The sequence below is a fragment of the Papio anubis genome, chromosome 5 (genome assembly GCF_008728515.1).
Source record: "Papio anubis isolate 15944 chromosome 5, Panubis1.0, whole genome shotgun sequence".
Taxonomy (NCBI): domain Eukaryota; kingdom Metazoa; phylum Chordata; class Mammalia; order Primates; family Cercopithecidae; genus Papio; species Papio anubis.
Genome location: NC_044980.1, coordinates 16093316 through 16116516, shown reverse-complemented (window position 1 = coordinate 16116516; position 23201 = coordinate 16093316). Strand labels below are relative to the sequence as shown.

The 23201-nt window shown below is 44.3% G+C and overlaps 1 protein-coding gene across 2 annotated transcripts in view; it reads left to right on the top strand.

Moving 5' to 3' along the window:
• MYO10 (myosin X) overlaps positions 1–23201 on the top strand; it is a 283038-nt gene that overhangs the window by 179593 nt on the left and 80244 nt on the right. For both annotated transcript variants that reach the window (XM_031666095.1, XM_031666096.1), the window contains 7 exons: positions 40–140; positions 255–321; positions 1192–1284; positions 1724–1792; positions 2288–2370; positions 5839–5947; positions 9381–9461. In XM_031666095.1, the coding sequence (XP_031521955.1) occupies positions 40–140; positions 255–321; positions 1192–1284; positions 1724–1792; positions 2288–2370; positions 5839–5947; positions 9381–9461 (603 nt within the window). The remainder of the gene's footprint in view (positions 1–39; positions 141–254; positions 322–1191; positions 1285–1723; positions 1793–2287; positions 2371–5838; positions 5948–9380; positions 9462–23201) is intronic.

Here is a 23201-nt window from a genome sequence, read left to right as displayed (position 1 = left end):
GTGCGCTAAAGATACTTATTGAATGCTTTCCCCCCTTAGGTTAATCACTTTGAACAGTTCAATATAAACTATGCAAATGAGAAACTTCAGGAATACTTCAACAAGCATATTTTTTCTTTAGAACAACTAGAATATAGCCGGTAAGCACTCATAGAATTCTATTTCCATTTTTTTTTTTTTTAAAGCAGCAACTAGATTAGATAGTTTTGAAGCTAAGTTTTCATTTAACTTGGCTATTTAAAATCTTCCTACAGGGAAGGATTAGTGTGGGAAGATATTGACTGGATAGACAATGGAGAATGCCTGGACTTGATTGAGAAGGTAATGTATTTTTGAAGAATGGTTGCAGTCCCAAGGGGGTCCAGCTGGTCTGATTCATATTTATGGGAACAAAATAACGTGCACGAACACGCACATCAAAGATGTGAATGTTTAGAACACAATGGACTGTTTGGAAACCTAAATGTAAATGTGCAAGGTTGAATTTAAATACCTGGCCGCTTCAAACCTATTGTCTCATTGAACTCAGTATTTTAGAATCAGCAGTGTGTGAATTGGCTTCCCTTAGATTTTAAGGCAGAAGCAAAACCTTGCCAGTACCAATATAGATTTGGCAGTTGTAAAAGTTTTATCCACAGAAGTAGAAGTTTTATCCACAGAATTGCAATGGGCTCAATTTTTTTTTTTAAGATTTACATAGAACTTAATTGGTTTTCTCTATAGTGTATCATTATGGATTTTCCAATCAAGAAATTACCATGCCTTTTCTTTTAACCACTCATTTGATAAAGAGTAGAGAAGAGCTCTCAAAATAGTTTGGGACACACACATTCAACTTTTTTTCTTTTTCTTTTTCTTTCTGAGACGGAGTTTCACTCTGTCGCCCAGCCTGGAGTACAGTGGCACAATCTTGGCTCACTGCAACCTCTGTCTCCCAGGTTCAAGTGATTCTCCCGCCTCAGCCTCCCCAGTAGCTGGGATTACAGGTGTGCCTACCATACCCAGTTAATTTTTTTGTATTTTTAGTAGAAACAAGGTTTCACTGTGTTGGCCAGGCTGGTCTTGAACTCCTGACCTAAAATGATCTGCCTGTCTTGGCCTCCCAAAGGGCTGGGATTACAGACATGAGCTACCATGCACCCAGATACATTCAACTTTTAATTCATTTCTTCTTTTTCTTCTTTCTTCTAGAAACTTGGCCTCCTAGCCCTTATCAATGAAGAAAGCCATTTTCCTCAAGCCACAGACAGCACCTTACTGGAGAAGCTACACAGTCAGCATGCTGTATGTAGAAACCTGCAATTCTTAATCACATCGAAGTAGCACATCTGTGGGTTGGGGTTACGAACCAGACATGTCAGTCCACTGGCCCAACTGTGCTTCCCACATTGAACTTTTATTCTCAAACCAAAGATGTTCTCCTGTTACCAGAACTAAATTGAAATAAGCAAAAGGGTTAGATTTGGGGCTACTTGTCAGAATGCCCAAGCTTATTTAGAGAACATAAAATTGTTAATCTATTACAATGACACAGTCGAGAGTTAACATGGTTTTTATAAAGTGCACCATATGCCGTGTCCTGAAACGCAAATCTATGGCAAATTTGGAAATGATTTTCACTGTCTGTTGTATTTAGTGTTCTCTGGAAGTCAAGGGAAATCAGTGAGTGAAATAAAGCATTCTATTTTTATTTCTAATTTTTTTTTTTTTTTTTTTTTTTTAGAATAACCACTTTTATGTGAAGCCCAGAGTTGCAGTTAACAATTTTGGAGTGAAGCACTATGCTGGAGAGGTAACTTTTTATTAAGATACCTATTGATATTCGCCTGTTTGATATTCAGAGAAAACAGTAGTTTCAGAACCAATCGTGAATTTATTGGGCTTGGTATGGTGGCTCACATGAGCCTATAGTCCCAGTACTTTGGGAGGCTGAGTCAGGAGGGTCACTTGAGGACTGGAGTTTGAGACCAGTCTGGGCACCGTAGATATAAAAAATATCTACAAGATATTTTATAAAAAGTTAGCCTGGCATGGTGACACATCTGTTGTCCTAGCTGTTCTGGAGGCCGAGGTGGGAGGATTGCTTGGGCATAGGAATTTGAGGCTGCGTGAGCTATGATCACGTCGCTGCACTTCAGCCTGGGAAATAGAGCAAGACCCTGTCTCTTAAAAACTAAATAAATACATTTATTGGAATGATTTCTTTTTGTGGATCTTTCAGGGAGATTGCTTATGACCTAAAACTATTCTTTCAATAGTTTTCTCCCCTCTTATTTCTTAAAACTAGGTGCAATATGATGTCCGAGGTATCTTGGAGAAGAACAGAGATACATTTCGAGATGACCTTCTCAATTTGCTAAGAGAAAGCCGGTATGTCAGTCTTCTCCCTGAGAAGTCCTTAGCAAGTAAATGAATATTTGTGTAAATGCTTTTAATTCACAAATATAGAACAAATTGCTGTTATGTAAGAAACTTAATATTGTTTTCCCCAGGTAATATTTCATCAATGAAATAACTCAAAAGTATAACATAATAATACAAGCAAGGTCAGGCACGGTGGCTCACGCCTGTAATCCTAGTACTTTGGGATGTCAAGGTGGGCAAATCACCTGAGGTCAGGAGTTTGAGACCAACCTGGCCAACATAGAGAAACCCCATCTCTACTGAAAATACAAAAATTAGCCAAGCATGGTGGCAGGCACCTGTAATCCCAGCTACTTGGGAGGCTGAAACAGGAGAATTGCTTTAACGTGGGAGGTGGAGTTTGCAGTGACCCAAGATTGTGCCATTGCAGTCCAGCCTGGGTGACAAGAGTGAAACTCTGTCTCAAAAAAAAAAAAATTAATAATAATAATACAGGCAGACTTGGTGCAGTGGCTCATGCCTGTAATATTGCAGCACTTTGGGAGGCTGAGGCAGACGGATCACAAGGTCAGGAGATCGAGACCATCCTGGCTAACAGGGTGAAACCCCGTCTCTACTAAAAATACAAAAAATTAGCTGGGCATAGTGGCAGGCGCCTGCAGTCCCAGCTACTTAGGAGGCTGAGGCAGGAGAATGGCATGAACCTGGGACTCCGTCTCAAAAAAAAAAATAATAAAATAATACAAGCAATGACTGCCGTTTAGTGAGGTACTGAAATAAACCAACCTCAGAGGCATAAGTAATGTACTGTTATTAATCCTCTTTTATGCAGATGAGGAAACTGAGGCTTGGAGCAGTTAAAGCTGTTAAGTGACTTCCCCAAGACCTCTCAACTGGTAACGAGTGAGCCATCGATTCCAGTTTTGATCTGGTCTGGTTGGCTTGAGAGCCTGAGATCTTAAGCAGTGTGACCTGCTTTCTTCATGGGGAGCTTAGAGCTGTGTGGTTGATTTCAGCCTTGGTTTTATGGACTCCTGTGTCTCTAGTTAGTAAAATATGCCTTAATTCAGCTATAATTATAAATTTATTACATATTCATTTATTCATTCATGAATTATAAATTTTCACCATTAAATCAATAAAGAAAACACACAGAAACTTTCAGTGATTAGTTTAGCTATTTGTATATTTTAGACCAGGAAGTGTCCTATTTTGTTTTGTTTTTTGTTTTTGTTTTTTTTTTGAGGTGGAGTCTGCTTTGTGGCCCAGGCTGGAGTGCAGTGGCACAATCTCAGCTCACTGCAAGCTCCACCTCCCGGATTCACGCCATTCTCCTGCCTCAGCCTCCCGAGTAGCTGGGACTACAGGCGCCCGCCTCCACGCCCGGCTAATTTTTTTGTATTTTTAGTAGAGACGGGGTTTCACCATGTTAGCCAGGATAGTCTCGATCTCCTGACCTCGTGATCCACCTGCCTCGGACTCCCAAAGTTCTGGGATTACAGGCATGAGCCACCGCGCCCGGCGGAAGTGTTATATTTTTAGGAGGCTTTGTAAGAGAGGAAGAGTTTAGGGAAAAAACCGTCACCTGAAAGCTTTCAGCACCTGTGTTGGATCTGATGGGAATCTGTAACAAAAACACATTTTTAATATCTAAAGAAGGAAAGTAGCAAAAAAGTTTAAAAGCTGTACTACTTTTTGAAATGTAAATACTAGATGGCCACCTGTCACTTAGATAGAAGTGAATTGGGACAAAGGGAGCCCATATAAGGTAGTATCAGCCTAGAAACTCAGAATTTGAAACATTTGATCTTCAAACTTATTTTAACTCTTCTGTGTGAGGAATCGCTATTTACAACATTGTTAGCTATTTTATTTTTAGGTGAGTTTTCACACCTGTAAAAATGATGGGTGTTTAAAAAACACCATAGCATGCTGTCAAAGCAGTTTCTTAGTTTAATGCGATTTAATGCAATACGTTTAAATAAAAGCCCTGTATTGATGTTAAGTAGAGGCAGTTTGTCGAGGTGAAAAGATTGCAGGCCTGGAGACCAGCGAGGTGGAGTTTCACCAGCTGCCTCTGTGCTGGCATGAAGCAGTTTTCTGAGGGGTAAAGAACTTCCTGTCTCGACCCCAGGTTTCCCTTTACAAACCGAGGAGCTGGGGCTGTTCGCTTGCTTCACTCACTTTCACCTTTGACATCTGTGACATATTAATGGAACCAAAGCTTTTCTCCAAAGACCTCAAAGCACAGTTAGAGAACTTCAAAGAGTAAGCATTAAAGAGAACCCGAGAACAAAAATGAAAAAGGTTGGGGCGAAGCAAGAAGCAACCAGGGAAAGGTCTAATATTGCCGCTTTTGGGGAGACAGATGCTCAGAAGTCTTCCCCGACTGTCTTGGCGACAGTGAAGCCACTAACCCGCCAGCTCCGTAGCCCATGATACCTTCCATGCAAGGAAGATTAAAAAATTATTGAAGGTTGGGTGTGGTGGCTCACGCCTATAATCGTAGCACTTTGGGAGGCCAAGGCGGGTGGATCACCTGAGGTCAGGAGTTTCAAGACCAGCCTGGCCAACATGGTGAAACCCCGTCTCTACTTCAAAATAAAAAAATTAGCCAGGCGTGATGACAGGCGCCTGGAATCCCAGCTACTCAGAAGGCTGAAATAGGAGAATAGCTGGAACCCGGGAGGCAGAGGTTGCAGAGCCGAGATCGCACCACTGCACTCCAGCCTGGGTGAAAAAGCGAAACTCTGTCTAAAAAAAAAAAAATTATTGGGAAGCTTTTCACTTTTACCTTGTTAATAGTAGCAATGGATTTTACAGAACTTTTTGATAATAACTAACATCAACATATATGGTATCCCAGGTACCATGCTTTCTACCTTTTACATACATGTTCCCCCTTTCATTCTCACCCTGGCATTAGGGGATAAATTCAAAAATTACTTCCATTTTCCAGATGAAAAACTTGAGGCTAAGAGAGAGATGAAACATCTTGCCCAACCAACACAGCTAGGAAGTGGGGGAGACAGGATTTGAACCATTGCTTGCCTCACCCTGTAATTAGTGTTCCCCAGGGGCACATTTCCATCCATTAACTGCTTCAATCTTTGCAACACTGCAGGATGGGCAAAACAAATATCTCACTTTTGCAGGTGAGGAGACCGAGGCTACAGAGGCTTCCGTGGCATTCCAGAAAGCACAGAGCTCCTAAGTGAGATTCCACCCTTTGTCACTGTCATGCCAGTCCCCTTCTCTGCCAGACTCTGATCTGTGACACTGCCACGTGTTTTCAGTGCCTAAAGCTCTTTGGCAGGGGTTGGTTTGAAATCTTCAGAAGCTGTCTTAGTTCTTCCAGGCCTAGGGTGTATTACTTTAAATTATCATTGGGAAAGGGCACCATTAATTACAGTCATCTTGCACCTAATAATGGGTGTGTGTGCCTCACTGTTGTCCTGCTCTTGCCTCACACAGATTTGACTTTATCTACGATCTTTTTGAACATGTTTCAAGCCGCAACAACCAGGATACCTTGAAATGTGGAAGCAAACATCGGCGGCCTACAGTCAGCTCCCAGTTCAAGGTTCGTTTTCACTGCTGGCTTAGAGGAATCCATCGTCACTGTGCTTTTAAGAATTGAAAAGAGAGGGGGAGGGGGGAGGTATTGCATTGGGAGTTATACCTGATGTAAATGACGAGTTGATGGGTGCTGACGAGTTGATGGGTGCAGCACGCCAACATGGCACAAGTATACATATGTAACAAACCTGCACGTTAGGCACATGTACCCTAGAACTTAAAGTATAATAATAATAAAGAAAAAAAAAAAAGAATTGAAAAGAGGATTTGGGTGTATGTGAGGTCTATGAGAATATTTAATTTTGTTTCCTTTTATATCATGCTTTTAAACCAGATAGTGCTTTAGAAATAAAATAGAGTTTTGGCTCACGCCTGTAATCTTAGCACTTTGGGAGGCCGAGGTGGGCAGATCACCTGAGCTCAGGGGTTCAAAACCAGCCGGGGCAACATGGTGAAATCCTGTCTCTACAAAAAATACAAAAATTATGTGGGCACGGTGGCGCATGCCTGTGGTCTCAGCTACTCAGGAGGCTGAGGTGGGGGGATTGCCTGAGCCTGGGAGATCAAGGTTGCAGCGAACTGTGATTGCACCACTGCACTCCAGCCTCGGTGACAGAGTAAGACCTAGACTCTGTCTAAAAAAAAAGGAAAAAGGAAATAAAATAGACTTTTTCTCTGAGTCAGATAAAAACAGGTAGATCCTTTTTTAGAAAATAAATGACTACTTCTTCTAAGCTTTTGAAATAGGTACCTTCTTAAGGCCATTTGGGACCACTCTGATTTGTATTGAGAGGCTCATGTGGAAATGGGATATATTTCTTCTCATATGTGGATTTTTTTTCCCCTGGTTAGATAAGATTGATGTCAGTTACCTTGTCCTAGGCTCTTAATCTTCCAGCAGAGGTGTTCATTTTTCTTTTTCTAGAAGGCCAGTTTTGCCAGGACTTCTGGGAAAGCTGTGTGTGTGTGTGTGTGTGTGTGTGTGTGTGTGTGTGTCAGGGTCTTGTTCTGTCATCGTGTGTGTGTGTGTGTGTGTCAGGGTCTTGTTCTGTCATCGTGTGTGTATGTGTGTGTGTGTGTGTGTGTCAGGGTCTTGTTCTGTCATCCAGACTGGAGTGCAGTAGTATAATCACGCCTCACTGCAGCCTCAAACTCCCAGGCTCCAGTGATTCTCCCTGCTCAGCGTCTTGAGTAGCTGGCACTACAGCTGTAAGCCACTACACCTGGCTTTTTTTTTTTTTTTTTTTTTTTTTTTTTTGAGAAAGTCTCGCTTGGCCACCCAGGCTGGAGTGCAGTGGTGCCATCTCGGCTAACTGCAAGCTCTGCCTCCCGGGTCCACGCCATTCTCCTGCCTCAGCCTCCCGAGTAGCTGGGACTACAGGTGCCTGCCGCCACGCCTGGCTAATTTTTTGCATTTTTAGTAGAGACGGGGTTTCACCGTGTTAGCCAGGATGGTCTCCATCTCCTGACCTCGTGATCTGCCCGCCTCGGCCTCCCAAAGTGCTGGGATTACAGGCGTGAGCCACCGCACCTGGCCCTTTTTTTTTTTTTTTTTTTTCTTTTTAAGATGGAGTCTCATTCTGTCACCCAGGCTGGAATGCAATGGCACGATCTTGGCTCACTGCAACCTCTACCGCCCAGATTCAAGCGATTCTTCTGCCTCAGCCTCCCAAGCAGCTGGGACTAGAGGCACACGCCACCATGCCTGGCTAATATTTTATACCTGGCTAATTTGTTAGATGTTTTACTGAGATGGGGTCTTACTGTGTTGCCCAGGCTGATCTCGAAAATCTGGCCTCCAGCGATCCTTCTGCCTCAGCCTCCCAAAGTGCTGGAATTACAGATGTGAGCCACTGCACCCAGCCTTGGAAAGTTTTTGAAATGTTTGAGACTTTAAACTGGACTAGCAGTGAAGGAAATGGAAAAGGGTGGGTGAGTTTTCAAGGGGCAGGAGAAGAGCCCAGGCACAGAGAGGCAAGTCCTGTCTCTGGGGACTGTCAACAGACAGTAGAATACCAGCTGGACGGGACACCTCGTGAGAATTTAAGTTGGTATCAGAATATGAAGGGCTGTGAATGTCAGGATGTTTTGTCCTGGGAGAAATTTAAAAGTTTTCTGGAAAAGTAAGTAATCCATGTAGTGTTTAGACAGTTCAGTTTTCTTCAACAAGGTTACGAGAAGAAAAAAAGAGACAGAATTGGAGGGAAAGCCAATGGATTAAAAGAGACTTAAAAGATGCATCAGCCAACTACAATGAATGGACCGTATTTGCATTTTGATGCAAAAGAACAAACCTTTTAAAATGTATAGGCTGGGCACGGTGACACATGCCTGTAATCCCAGCACTTTAGGAGGCCTAGATGGAAAGATTGCTTGAGTCGAGCAGTCCGAGACCAGCCTGGGCAACGTAGCAAGGCCTCATCTCTACAAAAAAATTAAAAAGTTAGTCGGGCATGGTGGCATGCCCTTGTAGTCCTAGCTACTCCGGAGTCTGAGGTAGGAGGATCGCTTGAGTCTGGGAGGTTGAAACTACAGTGAGCTGTGATCATGCCACTGCACTGCAGCCTGGGTGACAGAGTGAGACCCTGTTTCAATAAAATAAAACTTTTAAAAATCATAAAATTTGAAACAGTTGAGCATTTTAATATGAAATGTGAGACCGCTGCACATTTTAATGTTAGTTTAAGGAATTAATGTCAGGTCTCTTCAGCTGTGATGATACTGTGGTTACACAGTGCTTTAAAGTGTTTAGCCTTTCATCCTACGTGCTGAAGTGCTGATGGATGAAATCACATCATGTCTGGGATTTGCTTTTCCACAGGGGTGGGTATAGTATGTATGGATCAGGTGAAATGAGATTAGCCCTGAGCTGAAGCTGGTAATGATAACTCATTGTATGCTTCTGTCTGCTTGGGTAAATGTTAAAAACTCTGGGGGAAAAAAAAAAAAAGAACAGTTGGAAAAGAAAGTATTAAAGATTGATCTGGAGTCTGTAAGTCTGGTGATTTGAAGGTAAGAGTGAGAGACTGTGGCTCAGAGGCCAGTGAAGTGCTGGCATAGACTGTCATTTCGATGGGACTAATGAATTGGGAAGAATAATGACAGTGGAAGAGTGGCTATTTCTCAGTGTTTCTGTACTAAACATTGAAATATCCTAGGATGATTTTTGTTTGTTGACAGAATGGTTTATTAAAATTGTACCATTTCAAAGGAAGTGATAAATGAGTTTGGTGTGTTATCGAATAATTTCAATTAATACATTGACTCAATATCTTTATATTAGAATGACAATTAAAAAATGAAAACCTCTCAGTTATTACTCCTATGATTTATATTGTGTTTTTTAAATTCTTGTTTCTAAGTGCCTAGAGTACTGAAAAATTTAAAGAATGACATAGTAAGAGACTAAATCAACATATACTTTTTCTTTCTAATAGGACTCACTGCATTCCTTAATGGCAACGCTAAGCTCCTCTAATCCTTTCTTTGTTCGCTGTATCAAGCCAAACATGCAGAAGGTAAGATTGATGTCAGTCCTAGGCTGGGATCTGTCTCGAGGGACACAGCCTCCTGGAGTGGTTACTCACAGATTTGGTTTCTCCAAAGTCCTTTCATTGTAAATGGTTGGAAATGGATATGACATTATTATAACTTGACATTAAATGAAAAAGTGCCCTTTGTCCCTTGGGCCTGTTAGTCTGCTTTTGAGTGATGTTATTAAGCTTTAGGGACATCTATTTTAAAAGGAAACATTGTGAAGCCTTTACTTTTTTTTTTTTTTTTTTTTTTTTAGCGTTTGGTTTAAAATTCTTGGGAAAAGTTCCAGAGTGTGATACACCTTTTTAGAGGAAATATTTGATGTGTGGTGGCAGATTTTTTTGTTTAAGTTTTTATTTGTCTTTCTTTCTTTCTTTTTTTGCTTTATTGTTATTTTAAACATGATGAAGAGGCTTTAAGTAGGAATGCTAGATTTTAAGTACTTTAAATAGTTGATTATAACTGATTAGAAGATACTCTAAAGGTTGTCATAAGTATTAATGTCTTGTCTCTTTGATTCTAACTTTTTAATTTCATAATCCGATTAGAAAGAATGTGAGTTTAAAAAGGAAAAGCTACCTAAACAAAGAAACTATAGTGTTACATATATGCAGTCGCCAAATCCACCACTAATTAGGTAGCTTGTCTTAAAGTATTGTTAATACATTTAAATTACTTTGATTCAGCAAACAGCCTCTTAGGAATGCTTCTTACTTGAGAAAACACCTACAAAATTGTAATTTTAAGAACTCCTAATGTTAAAGAACTAGATGCCATCCTCACAAGGTTTAAGGTAAAAAGTCTCATCTGAACTGTTTCCCGTGAGATTATATTCTGATAACTTGACTGATGCTGGATCTTATTTTTTATATTGTCAACCAATTGCCTTGGCTTAATATTACGTGAATTCCTGATTTATAGCTTAAAGATGTATGCTTATAAGAACCGCAGTAGCTAGGCGCGGTGGCTCACGCCTGTAATCCCAGCACTTTGGGAGGTCGAGGTGGGCGGATCACATGAGATCAGGAGTTGGAGACCAGCCTGGCCAACATGGTGAAACCCTATCTGTACTAAAAATACAAAAATTAGCTAGGCATGGTGGCACACACCTGTAATCCCAGCTACTCAGGAGGCTGAGGCACAAGAATCACTTGAACCCAGGAGGTGGAGGTTGCAGTGAGCCAAGATCCGCTGCTGCACTCCAGCCTGGGAGACAGAGCCAGACTCTGTTTCAAAAAAAAAAAAAGAATAAAAAGAACCACAATGTTGTATTATCTGTCTTCTAGAGAGGCAAAATTGGACATCTCTTTAAGAGAAAGTAACCTGTTCATTTTGTTACCTTACTGGGAGGTATGCTGGTGAGAATTTGGTGTTTGTGTGACCTGAAGTGACAAAGTGGTTTTCTGTAGAAGATCTGTGCTGACTTTACGTGGATGGTTCTGGTAGTTTAAAAAGTAACCCATCTTTCCATTTTTCAAATGTATGTCAAAATATTTAAGGTTATCACCAAAAAAAATTGCGATATAAACAAATGCATAGCTTTTTTGGGGATATAATGTAGGAAATTAATGTGAGAACATCTCTCTGTTTATAACACTATGTCATGTAGCTGGTTTGTATTCTACTTGGTTTGCTTTGTACCCTCTGGTGGGCAGTGTTTACCAGACAATAGAAGTAGACTTTGGGTTTTGATGTAGACTCCCAGGAGTTGCTCGGTTTCTGATGATGTTCTGTCCCCTTTTTACAATAAGGATGATAGGGCCATATTTCATCTTTCAAACATGCAAGATTGTTTCTCAATTCAAAGTCTTGGCCGGGCGCGGTGGCTCAAGCCTGTAATCCCAGCACTTTGGGAGGCCGAGACGGGCGGATCACGAGGTCAGGAGATCGAGACCATCCTGGCTAACACGGTGAAACCCCGTCTCTACTAAAAAATACAAAAATTAGCCGGGCGAGGTGGCGGGCGCCTGTAGTCCCAGCTACTCGGGAGGCTGAGGCAGGAGAATGGCGGGAACCCGGGAGGCGGAGCTTGCAGTGAGCTGAGATCCGGCCACTGCACTCCAGCCCGGGCGACAGAGCGAGACTCCGTCTCAAAAAAAAAAAAAAAAAAACAAAGTCTTGACATCCTGGCTAACACGATGAAACCCCGTCTCTACTAAAAAATACAAAAAACTAGCCAGGCGAGGTGGCGGGCGCCTGTAGTCCCAGCTACTTGGGAGGCTGAGGTGGGAGAATGGCATAAACCCGGGAGGCGGAGCTTGCAGTGAGCTGAGATGGGGCCACTGCACTCCAGCCTGGGCGACAGAGCGAGACCCCGTCTCAAAAAAAAAAAAAAAAAAAAAGGTCTTGGGTGTTTGGCTGGGTGTGGTGGCTCACGCCTGTAATCCCAACACTTAGGGAGGCTGGGAGGTGGGTGGATGACTTGAGGTCAGAAGTTCGAGACCAGCCTGGCCAACGTGGTGAAACCCTGTTTCTACTAAAAAGACAAAAGTTAGCCAGGCATGGTGGCATACGTCTGTAGTCCCAGCTACTTGGGAGACTGAGGTAGGAGAATTGCTTGAACCCAGGAGGCAGAGACTGCAGTGAGCTGAGATCGCACCACCGCACTCCAGCCTGTGGGACAGAGCAAGACTCTATTTCAAAAATAAAAATTAAAAAATAAAGTATTGGTTCCTGGGATGCATCTCACAGTTTCTGGTGAGCCATAGTCTAATTGGAAGCTTTTTTGCCATTCTTTGTGGTGTGAAACAGTTTTATAATCATAGGCATCTTAAATTCCCGCCCTGGCAGTGCTATAATAAAGATAGAAACTTCAGTTTGAAATACTCAGTCCCCAGTGTTTCTGTTTTCTCTCTTAGATGGCACAGAGTTAGTTTTTCCTTGGAATTGTACTAGCTTTTGAAATTAGGCCTGCTTGGAAGCAGTTCAGCCAGAATGTTGCAGAACCGACCTTATTTTTCCATACTGAGATTTGATAGTACCTAGTTGCTTTGGATTTTGCATTTAGAAAATGAACTAACTCAACCTCAGGTTTGCATTTGTATTGGCTCACTTTACATATGGCAGACACTAATTAATAACGCCCCAGTGATAGGCTATAGAAACCTTTCAGAGAATGTCTTGGTGCCCTTTTAAAGGCACTCAGGCCGGGCGCGGTGGCTCAAGCCTGTAATCCCAGCACTTTGGGAGGCCGAGACGGGCGGATCACGAGGTCAGGAGATCGAGACCATCCTGGCTAACACGGCGAAACCCCGTCTCTACTAAAAAATACAAAAAACTAGCCGGGCGAGGCGGCGGGCGCCTGTAGTCCCAGCTACTCGGGAGGCTGAGGCAGGAGAATGGCGTGAACCCGGGAGGCGGAGCTTGCAGTGAGCTGAGATCCGGCCACTGCACTCCAGCCTGGGCGACAGAGCCAGACTCCGTCTCAAAAAAAAAAAAAAATAAAAAAAAAAATAAAGGCACTCAGAAGGCTGGGGGCGGTGGCTCATGCCTGTAATCCCAGCACTTTGGGAGGCCAAGGCGAGTGGAATTGGAGACCAGCCTGACCAACATGGTGAAACCTCATCTCTACTCAAAAACAAAAATTAGCCAGGTTTGATGGCACATACCTGTAATCCTAGCTACTCGGGAGGCTGAGGCAGGAGAATTGCCTGAACCTGGGAGGCGGAGGTTGCCATGAGCCGAGATCGCGCCGTTGCACTCCAGCCTGGGCAACGAAGTGAGACTCCATCTCAAAAAAATGAAAAAAATAAAGGCACTCAGCAAGTGAAGACAGAGGCACAAGAGCTGACTTGTCTGAGGCCTAAAATGTAGGTGTGATGGTAAATGGAGACGCTAATTTGATTATGGCAATATAGCTATGGCTCGATTAGCATTCATTTGGTACCATTGGAAATATTGAACTGTCACTACCTATTATGTTCTGTGACATGTATGCAAATGACCTTTCTTTAGAGTTCCTTATACATTTTTTGTTTAATCCAAAGATAGAGTCTTCTAGAAATTTCACAGGAAAAATCTTGCCGCCTTCCTCTCCAGAGATGGGGAAATGTGTATTTTCAGTGTGAAGGGATGAGACAGTTTCTCCTCACCTCATTTTCCTCTCCAGTCACAGTCCACCAAAGGACTTGGGAGGTTGTATTCAAATATGTGTGTATTTAGGTATTTTGTGCATTATTCAGAAGCAAGGAGCATGGGTTTTAGCAAATATAGAAGTTTTTGTTTTGTTTTGTTTTGTTTGAGACAGAGTTTTACTCATTGCCAGGGCTGGAGTGCAGTGGCGCGATCTCGGCTCACTGCAACCTCCACCTCCCGGGTTCAAGCAATTCTCCTGCCTCAGCCTCCTGAGTAGCTGGGATTACAGGCATGCACTACCATGCCCGGCTAATTTTGTATGTTTAGTAGAGATGGGGTTTCTCCGTGTTGGTCAGGCTGGTCTCAAACAGGGAGGAGAGCCAGCCGGACGTGTTCCAAGAGGTGATCTTGGAACCTCAGGTGATCTGCCTGCCTCAGCCTCCCAAAGTGCTGGGATTACAGGTGTGAGCCACTGAGCCTGGCCAGAAGTATTTTTTTAATGTGTGTTTTATCATAAAGACATAATAATGGCAGCTGTAAAGTCCATAACCTAGAGACCTGTAGCATTAGAACAACAGAAACACCTGTAGCTGCTTTTGTGCCTTCAGGAGTAGATTCAAGACTCCCACATTCGCCGGGCTAGTGGGAGCAGAGCCCCTTTACCCACAGTGGCTATTAGGACAGGCCGCCTCTCCTCCTTGCAAAGCGTTTGAACCCCAGAACGTGCATCTGGGGCTAAAGAATCTAGAAATCCTTTGTAAGCTTTTGTTTGGATTGTTAATTTTTTTTTTTAATTTGGGTTTTCTATGTATTGTTTTGAAAAACAGGTGCAAAGAAGGAGTGTAACTCAATAACTCAAATGCTGAATGCATATGTCAATGCAGCCGTCACAATATGTGGGGTTTTTTCTTTTTCTGTAAACAGCCTTTTACTAATCTTGGGTATTGTATAGAAGGCACTTTGCTAGCCTCACTGGTGCTCAGTGAGGAAGCAGCTAGAAAAGCCTGCCTCCTGAGAGATGCCAGTCTGCCCCGGGCCTTGGCATTGGGTGTAACCCTCCGCTGAGCTTGGAGTTTTCAGAGTTCACCAAGGGTAGACTTCTGCATTCGACGAGTTTTAGTTGGTCATGAGGACTTTCAGCTTTTTTTATTGTGATTTGTTTGGGCAGTAGCAGTGGCACCCAAAAGTGCTCCGGCCAACCACAGATTTCTATAAGATAGAAAACCTGCTTTTCGTCATCAGAGTCTCCCCAAGGGTGTCCCTACCTGGTGTTTTAGCAAGTAAGTTCCAGGCAGAAAAGTCTCTCATTAACATTCTTCAGAAAAGCCCCGAGGAGGTTCAGGGCAGAACTAAAGAAGGGAACTGACTGATACATATCAGGAACACCTTGTGGGGTGTGAGAACCAGTTGCCAGCAGTTACCTGCAGATTCAGCCTGGGCTGCCTCTGGGAACACGTCTGGCGGGCTCTCCTCCCTGTTCTGTCTTTAGGTTTGCTGTGTCCGGGATGCAGGTTCTAGGAGGGAAATGTCATGGGTCCCAGCAGCAGCATCTTTAAGTCTTTGACTTGACAGAACAATGTCCTCAAAGATTCGTCCAGCTTTCTCCAAAAAGGCAGGGGCCTAATCACCTAATGTTTCTGGGACTGGGGTCTGGCAGAAGAAGGCCTGTAGCCCAAATAGCCTCTTGGGATAAGGTTTATCTTTTTTTTTTTTTTTTTGTGATGGAGTCTCTCTGTCACCCAGACAGGAGTGCAGTGGTGCGATCTCAGCTCACTGCAACCTCCACCTCCCGGGTTCCAGCGATTCTCCTGCCTCAGCCTCCCGAGTAGCTAAGATTACAGGCATGTGCCAGCACGCCCAGCTGATTTTTGTATTTTCAGTAGAGACGGGTTTTCGCCATGTTGGCCAGGCTGGTCTTGAACTCCTGACCTCAAGTGATCCGTCCACCTCAGCCTCCCAAAGTGCTGGGAGCCCCCACGTGCGGCATGGAGTAAGGTTTACTGAAGGGAAGAAGGGAGTGATGCCTGTGCTGGGGAAGGCTGAAGACCAGGCCCCAGAGGAGGGAAACCAGCAAGGCGAGAGTTTCCATGCAGCCACATTTGCTGGAAAATGGAATATCAAGTGAGAGAAGGAAGCTGGAGACGTGGAGTGGAGTTAGGGAGGTCACGTGAGCCTTGTGGGCTGTCGATCTTGCAGCCCCGTCTATCTGTACCCCAAGACACAAGGATGAAGATGAGGGTGCGTAAACCGTCTCACACAGGGGTCTTCTGTCAAGGACTTTGGGGGGATGTCAGCTCCTTTCACATAAATGAGTCCTGATGACTTGTATTCCTCTCTTCCATGGGGCTCCTTCTTAGGTCAGACTCAGCCCCTCAGGTTGACAACATCCTAGACAGCTCCTGACCACACCATGCCGTGAGAGCTCCGTGCAGACAGTATGGAAGCTGGAGCCTTTTGTTTCCAGAGGTGTCATAATATGATGAATGAATTTAATGAATCTAGCACATTTCCTCCTTTGGATTTATATTTATGTAATCCAGGTGCTGCCTGCCATTTCTCCCTCCCTTCCTCCCTCCCTCCCTCTCTCCCTCCTTTTCTTTTCTTTCTTCCTTTCTTTATTCCCTTTCTTTATTTCAGACTTGACCAGGAGCGATGGCTCACACCTGTAGTCCTAGCACTTTGGGAGCCAGGCAGATGACTTGAGTCCGGAAGTTATAGCCCAGCCTGGGCTACGTGGCAAAACCCGTCTCTATAAAAAAAATAAATAAATAAAAATTGGCTGGGAGTGGTGGCTCACACCTGTAATCCCAGCACGTTGGGAGGCCGAGGTGGGCGGATCACTTGAGGCCAGGAGTTCGAGACCAGCCTGGCCAACATGGTGAAACCCCGTCTCTACCAAAAATACAAAAATTTGTTGGGCGTGATAGTGTGCACCTGTATCCCCAGCTATTTGGGAGACTGAAGGCACAAGGGTTATTTGAACCTAGGAGGTGCAGGTTGCAGTGAGCTGAGATCACACCGCTGCACTCTCTCCTAGGTGAGAGTGAGACTGTGTCTCAAAAAAAAAAACCCCCAAAAAAGCAAAAAACAAAAAGTAGCCAGGGATGGTGGTGTGCACCTGTAGCCCCAGCTACTTGGGAGGCTGAGGTAGGAGGATCATCTGAGCCTGGGAGGTCAAGGTTGCAGTGAGCCAAGATTGCACCAGTGCACTCCAGCCTGTATGACCTGTTTCTTTTTTTTTTGAGACGGAGTCTTACGCTGTCACCCAGGCTGGCGTGCAGTGGCCGGATCTCAGCTCACTGCAAGCTCCGCCTCCCGGGTTTACGCCATTCTCCGGCCTCAGCCTCCCGAGTAGCTGGGACTACAGGCGCCCGCCACCTCGCCCGGCTAGTTTTTTTTTTGTATTTCTTAATAGAGACGGGGTTTCACCGTGTTAGCCAGGATGGTCTCGATCTCCTGACCTCGTGATCCGCCCGTCTCGGCCTCCCAAAGTGCTGGGATTACAGGCTTGAGCCACCGCGCCCGGCCTGACCTGTTTCAAAGAAAAAAAGCAAAGACGAAATATTTCTTTAAAAAGTTCTGATGATAATGTGACATATTTCTGGCCTTGAATTTTGGGTCCCATGTTATTCTTCCTATATATTTTTCTCTTTTTTTTTCTTCCTGTATCTTTTTCTATCTTCTTTTATGCATCGTATTTCTCTTCAGTCTTACTAAGTTTTGACTTTGGTCTCTCTGCCCTAATGCTAGTTTGTGAATAACATGTTTAGTGAATATAGAAGACCTGAGCACGTGCAGCTCTGCAGGGCCTGTCTCAGCCTTTGCTTCCTGCTGCACACCTCGGGGTCCAGACTATTTATAGGTGCTCAGTAACGTGGAGTTGCTCATCATGGTACATTGTAGACATTGCTTGTGGTGTGTGAGCGCTCAACTGTGCGAAGGATAAAAACGTATGCGCCATCTTTAATCCTATTGCCACAGGTCTGTTTTAGTTGATTTAATTTATTTTATTTTTGGCATGCTTTTCTGATCATCTTTGATTTGTGTAGTCGCAGGATACCCGGGCATTGCCAGTTGATCAGTATTGGGGTGGTGTCTTTAATGTGTATCAATCTTTCTATGCTGACATGTTCCTTCACCCTGTCTAGCTAGCTCCCTCAGCTCACACCGTCTAGACATAGCCCCCCTCAGGTTCAGGGCCCTCTGGAACAGCCAAGCACAGCATCACGGGCTCATTCACAAATACTTCTTGGTCTGGAGGCTGATGCTTCATATACAAATATCCCCATCTCCAAATGGGGCTTTCCCCCACAGGCCTTTGTTATCTGCCACAACTGGGCAGGGAGTCTGGGTGTGAGGATCCACCACGTGACAAGGTTTAAACGGAAAGGTTAATTAAACATTAGATTTTAACATTGAGATGGAACTTTCTGGAATTATAGACTATTCACTCAGCCCAAACATTATCTATTGCCATATTTCACAGAATCTAAATTCCGTGAGTGTAAAATGCATCCTTGTTTCCTGTCACTGTGGAAGCAAAGGCACCACTGATTACAGCAGAGCACAATGATTTCTTATCACTTAGCTCTTGCTCGTGGCTCTGCAGAAAGTATGAAATGGAGGTCATTCATCCACCACAAATAGGCACCTTGCCTTTCTGTTTCCAGGCCTTTTTGCAGATAAAATAACTTTCTGTTTCACTGGTAAATCTGTAGTGTGATATTTCAACTCCACTTAAAGGACAGCTGGACTTGATGTGAGGAGTGGCAGTAGTGTCCATAATTTGCAAAGATAGTACAAAAAGTATGATGAAATTCACTTACAGGCCGGGTGTGGTGGCTCACGCCTGTAATCCCAGCACTTTGGGAGGCCGAGGCAGGCGGATCACGAGGTCAGGAGATCGAGACCATCCTGGCTAACACGGTGAAACCCCATCTCTACTAAAAATACAAAAAAACTAGCCAAGTGTAGTGGCAGGCGCCTGTAGTCCCAGGTACTCCGGAGGCTGAGGCAGGAGAATGGCATGAACCCGGGAGGCAGAGCTTACAGTGAGCCGAGATCGCGCCATTGCACTCCAGCTTGGGCGACTGAGCAAGACTCCGTCTCAAAAAAAAAAAAAAAAAAAGAAATTCATTCATATCTGGGCACTGGTTGCAGCATGGTGGCTGCTTGGGTGATAGCGTCAGAGGCATTTGAACCAAAGCAACTCCATCTTGAATAGGAGCTGGGTGAAATGAGGCTGAAACCTACTAGGCTGCATTCCCAGACGCAGTCATTCTAAGTCACAGGATGAGATAGGAGGTCAGCACAAAATACAGGTCATAAAGACCTTGCTGATAAAACAGGTTGCAGTAAAGAAGCCGGGCAAAACTGACCAAAACCAAGATGGCCACGAGAGTGACCTCTGATTCTCCTCACTGTGACACTCCCATCAGCACCATGACAGTTTACAAATGCCATGGCAGCCTCAGGAAGTTACCCTATATCGTGTAAAAAGGGGAGGCATGAATAATGTATCCCTTGTTTAGCATATCATTAATAAATAAACATAAAAATGGGCAACCAGCAGCCCTTGGGGCTGCTCTGTCTATGGAGTAGCCATTCTTTTATTCCTTTTACTTTCTTTTTTTTTTTTTTTTAAAGATGGAGTTTCACTCTTGTTGCCCAGGCTGGAGTGCAGTGGCATGATCTTGGCTCACAGTAACCTCTGCCTCCCGGGTTCAAGCCATTCTCCTGCCTCAGCCTCCCAAGTAGCTGGGATTACAGGCATGCGCCACTAGAGATGGGGTTTCTCCATGTTGGTCAGGCTAGTCTTGAACTCCGGACCTCAGGTGATCTGCCTACCTCAGCCTCCCAAAGTGCTAGGATTACAGGCGTGAGCCACCGCACCCGGCCTATTCCTTTACTTTCTTAATAAACTTGCTTTCACTTTACCCTACAGACTCACCCTGAATTCTTTCTTGCATGAGATCCAAGAACCCTCTCTTGGGGTCTGGACCGGGACCCCTTTCCTATAACAACAGCATGCCTGAGACACATCCCAGTTTCAGGCATGTCCACTTGGGAGCATGTTTGCATTAAGAGTTGAGGAAATATGATCTAGTTCTGTCTCTCAAACGTTACATAAAGAGATCATCCTCCCTTTTCCTAAGGAACCCTCAGGAACAGAGAATTTAATCTTTCCTTACACTTAAAGGTAGCCAGGTGCTTTTTTAATTTTTTGATTTTAGTTTTTTGATTTTTGAGAGTTCTTAGGCTTGAGCATAGTGACACCATCGTAACTCACAGAAGCCTTGAACTCCTGGGCTCAAGCAATCTCCTGCCTCAGCCTCCGAAGTAGCTGGGAGTACAGGCATAGGCCACCACTGGGCCTGGTTCATTTTTTAAATTTTTCATAGAGACGGGATCTTACTGTGTTGCCCAGGCTGGTCTCAAACTTTTGGCCTCAAGTGATTCTCCTACTTTGGCCTCCCAAAGTGCTGGGATTACAGATGTGAGTCACCACGCCTGGTCTGCTTTTTAATTTTTGTGTTTTTTTTTTTTTTTTTTTTTTTTTTTTTTTTTTTTTTTTTTTTGAGACGGAGTCTCGCTCTGTCGCCCAAGCTGGAGTGCAGTGGCCGGATCTCAGCTCACTGCAAGCTCCGCCTCCCGGGTTCACGCCATTCTCCGGCCTCAGCCTCCCGAGTAGCTGGGACTACAGGCGCCCGCCACCTCGCCCGGCTAGGTTTTTTGTATTTCTTAATAGAGACGGGGTTTCACCCTGTTAGCCAGGATGGTCTCGATCTCCTGACCTCGTGATCCGCCCGTCTCGGCCTCCCAAAGTGCTGGGATTACAGGCTTGAGCCACCGCGCCCGGCCTAATTTTTGTTTTTTAAGCCATTATTGTTCATGGGAAAGGTCTTTTCTTTTTTTTTTTTTGAGATGAAGTGTCGCTCTTGGTCCAGGCTGGAGTGCATTGCCACCATCTTGGCTTACTGCAACCTCCACCTGCCCTGGATTCAAGCAATTCTCTTGCCTCAGCCTCCAGAGTAGCTGGGATTACAGACGCCCGCTACCACGCTTTTGTATTTTTAGTAGAGATGGGGTTTCACCATGTTGGCCAGGCTAGTCTCAAACTCCTGACCTCAGGTGATCCACCCGCCTCAGCCTCCCAAAGTGCTGGATTACAGGCATGAGCCACAGCACCCAGCTTGGGAAAGGTCTTAATTGTAATGAATGAAGTCTGCATTTCTGCATCTTCCATTTTCACTGCTCTTGTTCTGGCCATTTGAGATTAACATGAAAATGTCAGATATTCATTCATAGGAGTGTGTCAAGTATTTTTAAGCTCTTAATAAGAATACATTTTCCTGCTCCAGTAAACGGCCTCTGAGCATAATTTTATCTCGGAATTTTTGTTTAAACATCAACACATGCAACACCATCTCAAAGCTCTTGTGGGTGATTAGGATTTTTTTTTTAGAGCTTTGCTTACCTTTTTACTGCCTGTGTTTGCTTTCATGTTGTTTGTTTTCATTTTCTGTTTCATCCTTTGTGACTGTTTTCCCACAGCTGCATTGACCACTACCTGACCTGTTCCTCAGCCCCAGCCACTGCTCCCTCTGCAAGCCTGCTTAGTCACCCGCAGGGCCTGGGTGACTCAGTCCTTCGTGTCCTGCACCAAGGGCACAGGAAGCCCTGCACCATGCCTGCTGAGACACAGGGTGTCGGGGTGCTCTGGGTCTGGCACATTGTGATACACCATAATCCCGTTGGCATGGGAAGAGTATTGCACAGCCACCCAGGTGCAGAGGAGCCCATGAAGCCACTGATGCAGGAGATGAAAGGTGTGCACCTGGGTTTCTCTCAGGTCTCATCACTACTGCAATGTGGCGGGGCATTCTTTCCCTGTGTGTTTTTTTTTTTTTTTTTTTGAGACTGAGTCTGGCTCTGTCGCCCAGGCTGGAGTACAGTGGCCGGATCTCAGCTCACTGCAAGCTCCGCCTCCCGGGTTTACGCCATTCTCCTGCCTCAGCCTCCCGAGTAGCTGGGACCACAGGCGCCCGCCACTTCGCCCGGCTAGTTTTTTGTATTTTTTAGTAGAGATGGGGTTTCACCGTGTTAGCCAGGATGGTCTCGATCTCCTGACCTCGTGATCCGCCCGTCTCGGCCTCCCAAAGTGCTGGAATTACAGGCTTGAGCCACCGCGCCCGGCCTCTTTCCTTGTGTTTAACGTGTGTGTATTGACAGTACCTACTGAGGAGGGTGGTTATGTGTATTAAGTGAGGTTATGGGTACATGATACAGCTACGTGTTACTGTGTGAAATAACCTGTACTTACATTATATGTTCATATTTTTACCGCTTATTTTGTCCTAACAAGTTTAATCCCAAATTTAAGCTGAGTCACAGGAAAATCTAACTATTTTAAGACGTTTTCTCTTTAGAGTTGAGTTTTAAATCACTTCTGATAGATTGTCATAAGGAACCTTAAAAAATTTTTCCTTTAGTCTTTGGCATTAATGGGATGGACATTTTTATCTTGATTTTTAACATTACTAGACTTTTTTAAAGGACATTTAAATATTTACAGAAAATTTGAGCATATACTACAGACCATTTCCACACTTCCCCCGCTCCACCACCATCTTCCCTTTTATTAACATCTTGTACAAATGTGGTACATTTGTTATAATAAAGTAGTATTGCTACATTATCATTAAAGTCCAAAATTTACATTAGGAGTCCACCATCTGTGTTGCGTGGTTCTTTGACTTTGACAAGTACTGTCAGATGTCAAAATGCCAGATGTTTATTATCTGTTCATAATGTGATGAACATTTTTTTCCAAGTCATATTCTATAAGAATGGGAGGTTTCTGATTCCCTGGTCAAAGGGTGAAGCATTGAGAATGAAGGTTTTTTTTTTTTTTTTTTTTCCTGAGATGGAGTCTCACTCTGTCACCCAGGCTAGAGTGCAGTGGTACAATGTGTGCTCACTGCAACCTCTGCCTCCCGGGTTCAAGCAACTCTCCTGCCTCAGCCTCCCCAGTAGCTGGGACTACAGGTGTGCACTGCCACGCCCAGCCGATTTTTGTATTTTTAATAGAGATGGGGTTTCATCATGTTGGCCAGGGTGGTCTTGAACTCCTGACCTCAGGTGATCCACCCACCTCGGCCTCCCAAAGTGCTGGGATTACAGATGTAAGCCACCATGCCCAGCCGAGAATGAAGTTTCTGTTGCTCACAATAGAAGTGGTGAATGATATGGACAAGATTAGTGGAAGAATAGAGAGGGCAGAAGCATCAACTGTTTGGACATTTTAGAATTATCTAGGTTGTCTGCCCCTTCCACTCCTCTGTGCATTTGGTTAGTCTTTGGGGATTGTTCCATTTCCTCTGGGTACTTACTGGAAAGCACCTTGTTGGCATTCCATAATCCTTCCTGGTTTTCTGTTTTGTTTTGTTTTGTTTTGTTTTTGAGGTAGAGTTTTGTTCTTCTTGCCTGGGCTGGAGTACAGTGACAGTCTCGGCTCACTGCAACCTCTGTCTCCCGGGTTCAAGTGATTCTCCTGCCTCAGCATGCCAAGTAGTTGGGATTATAGGCATGCACCACCACGCCTGGCTAATTTTGTATTTTTAGTGGAGATGGGGTTTCCCCTTGCT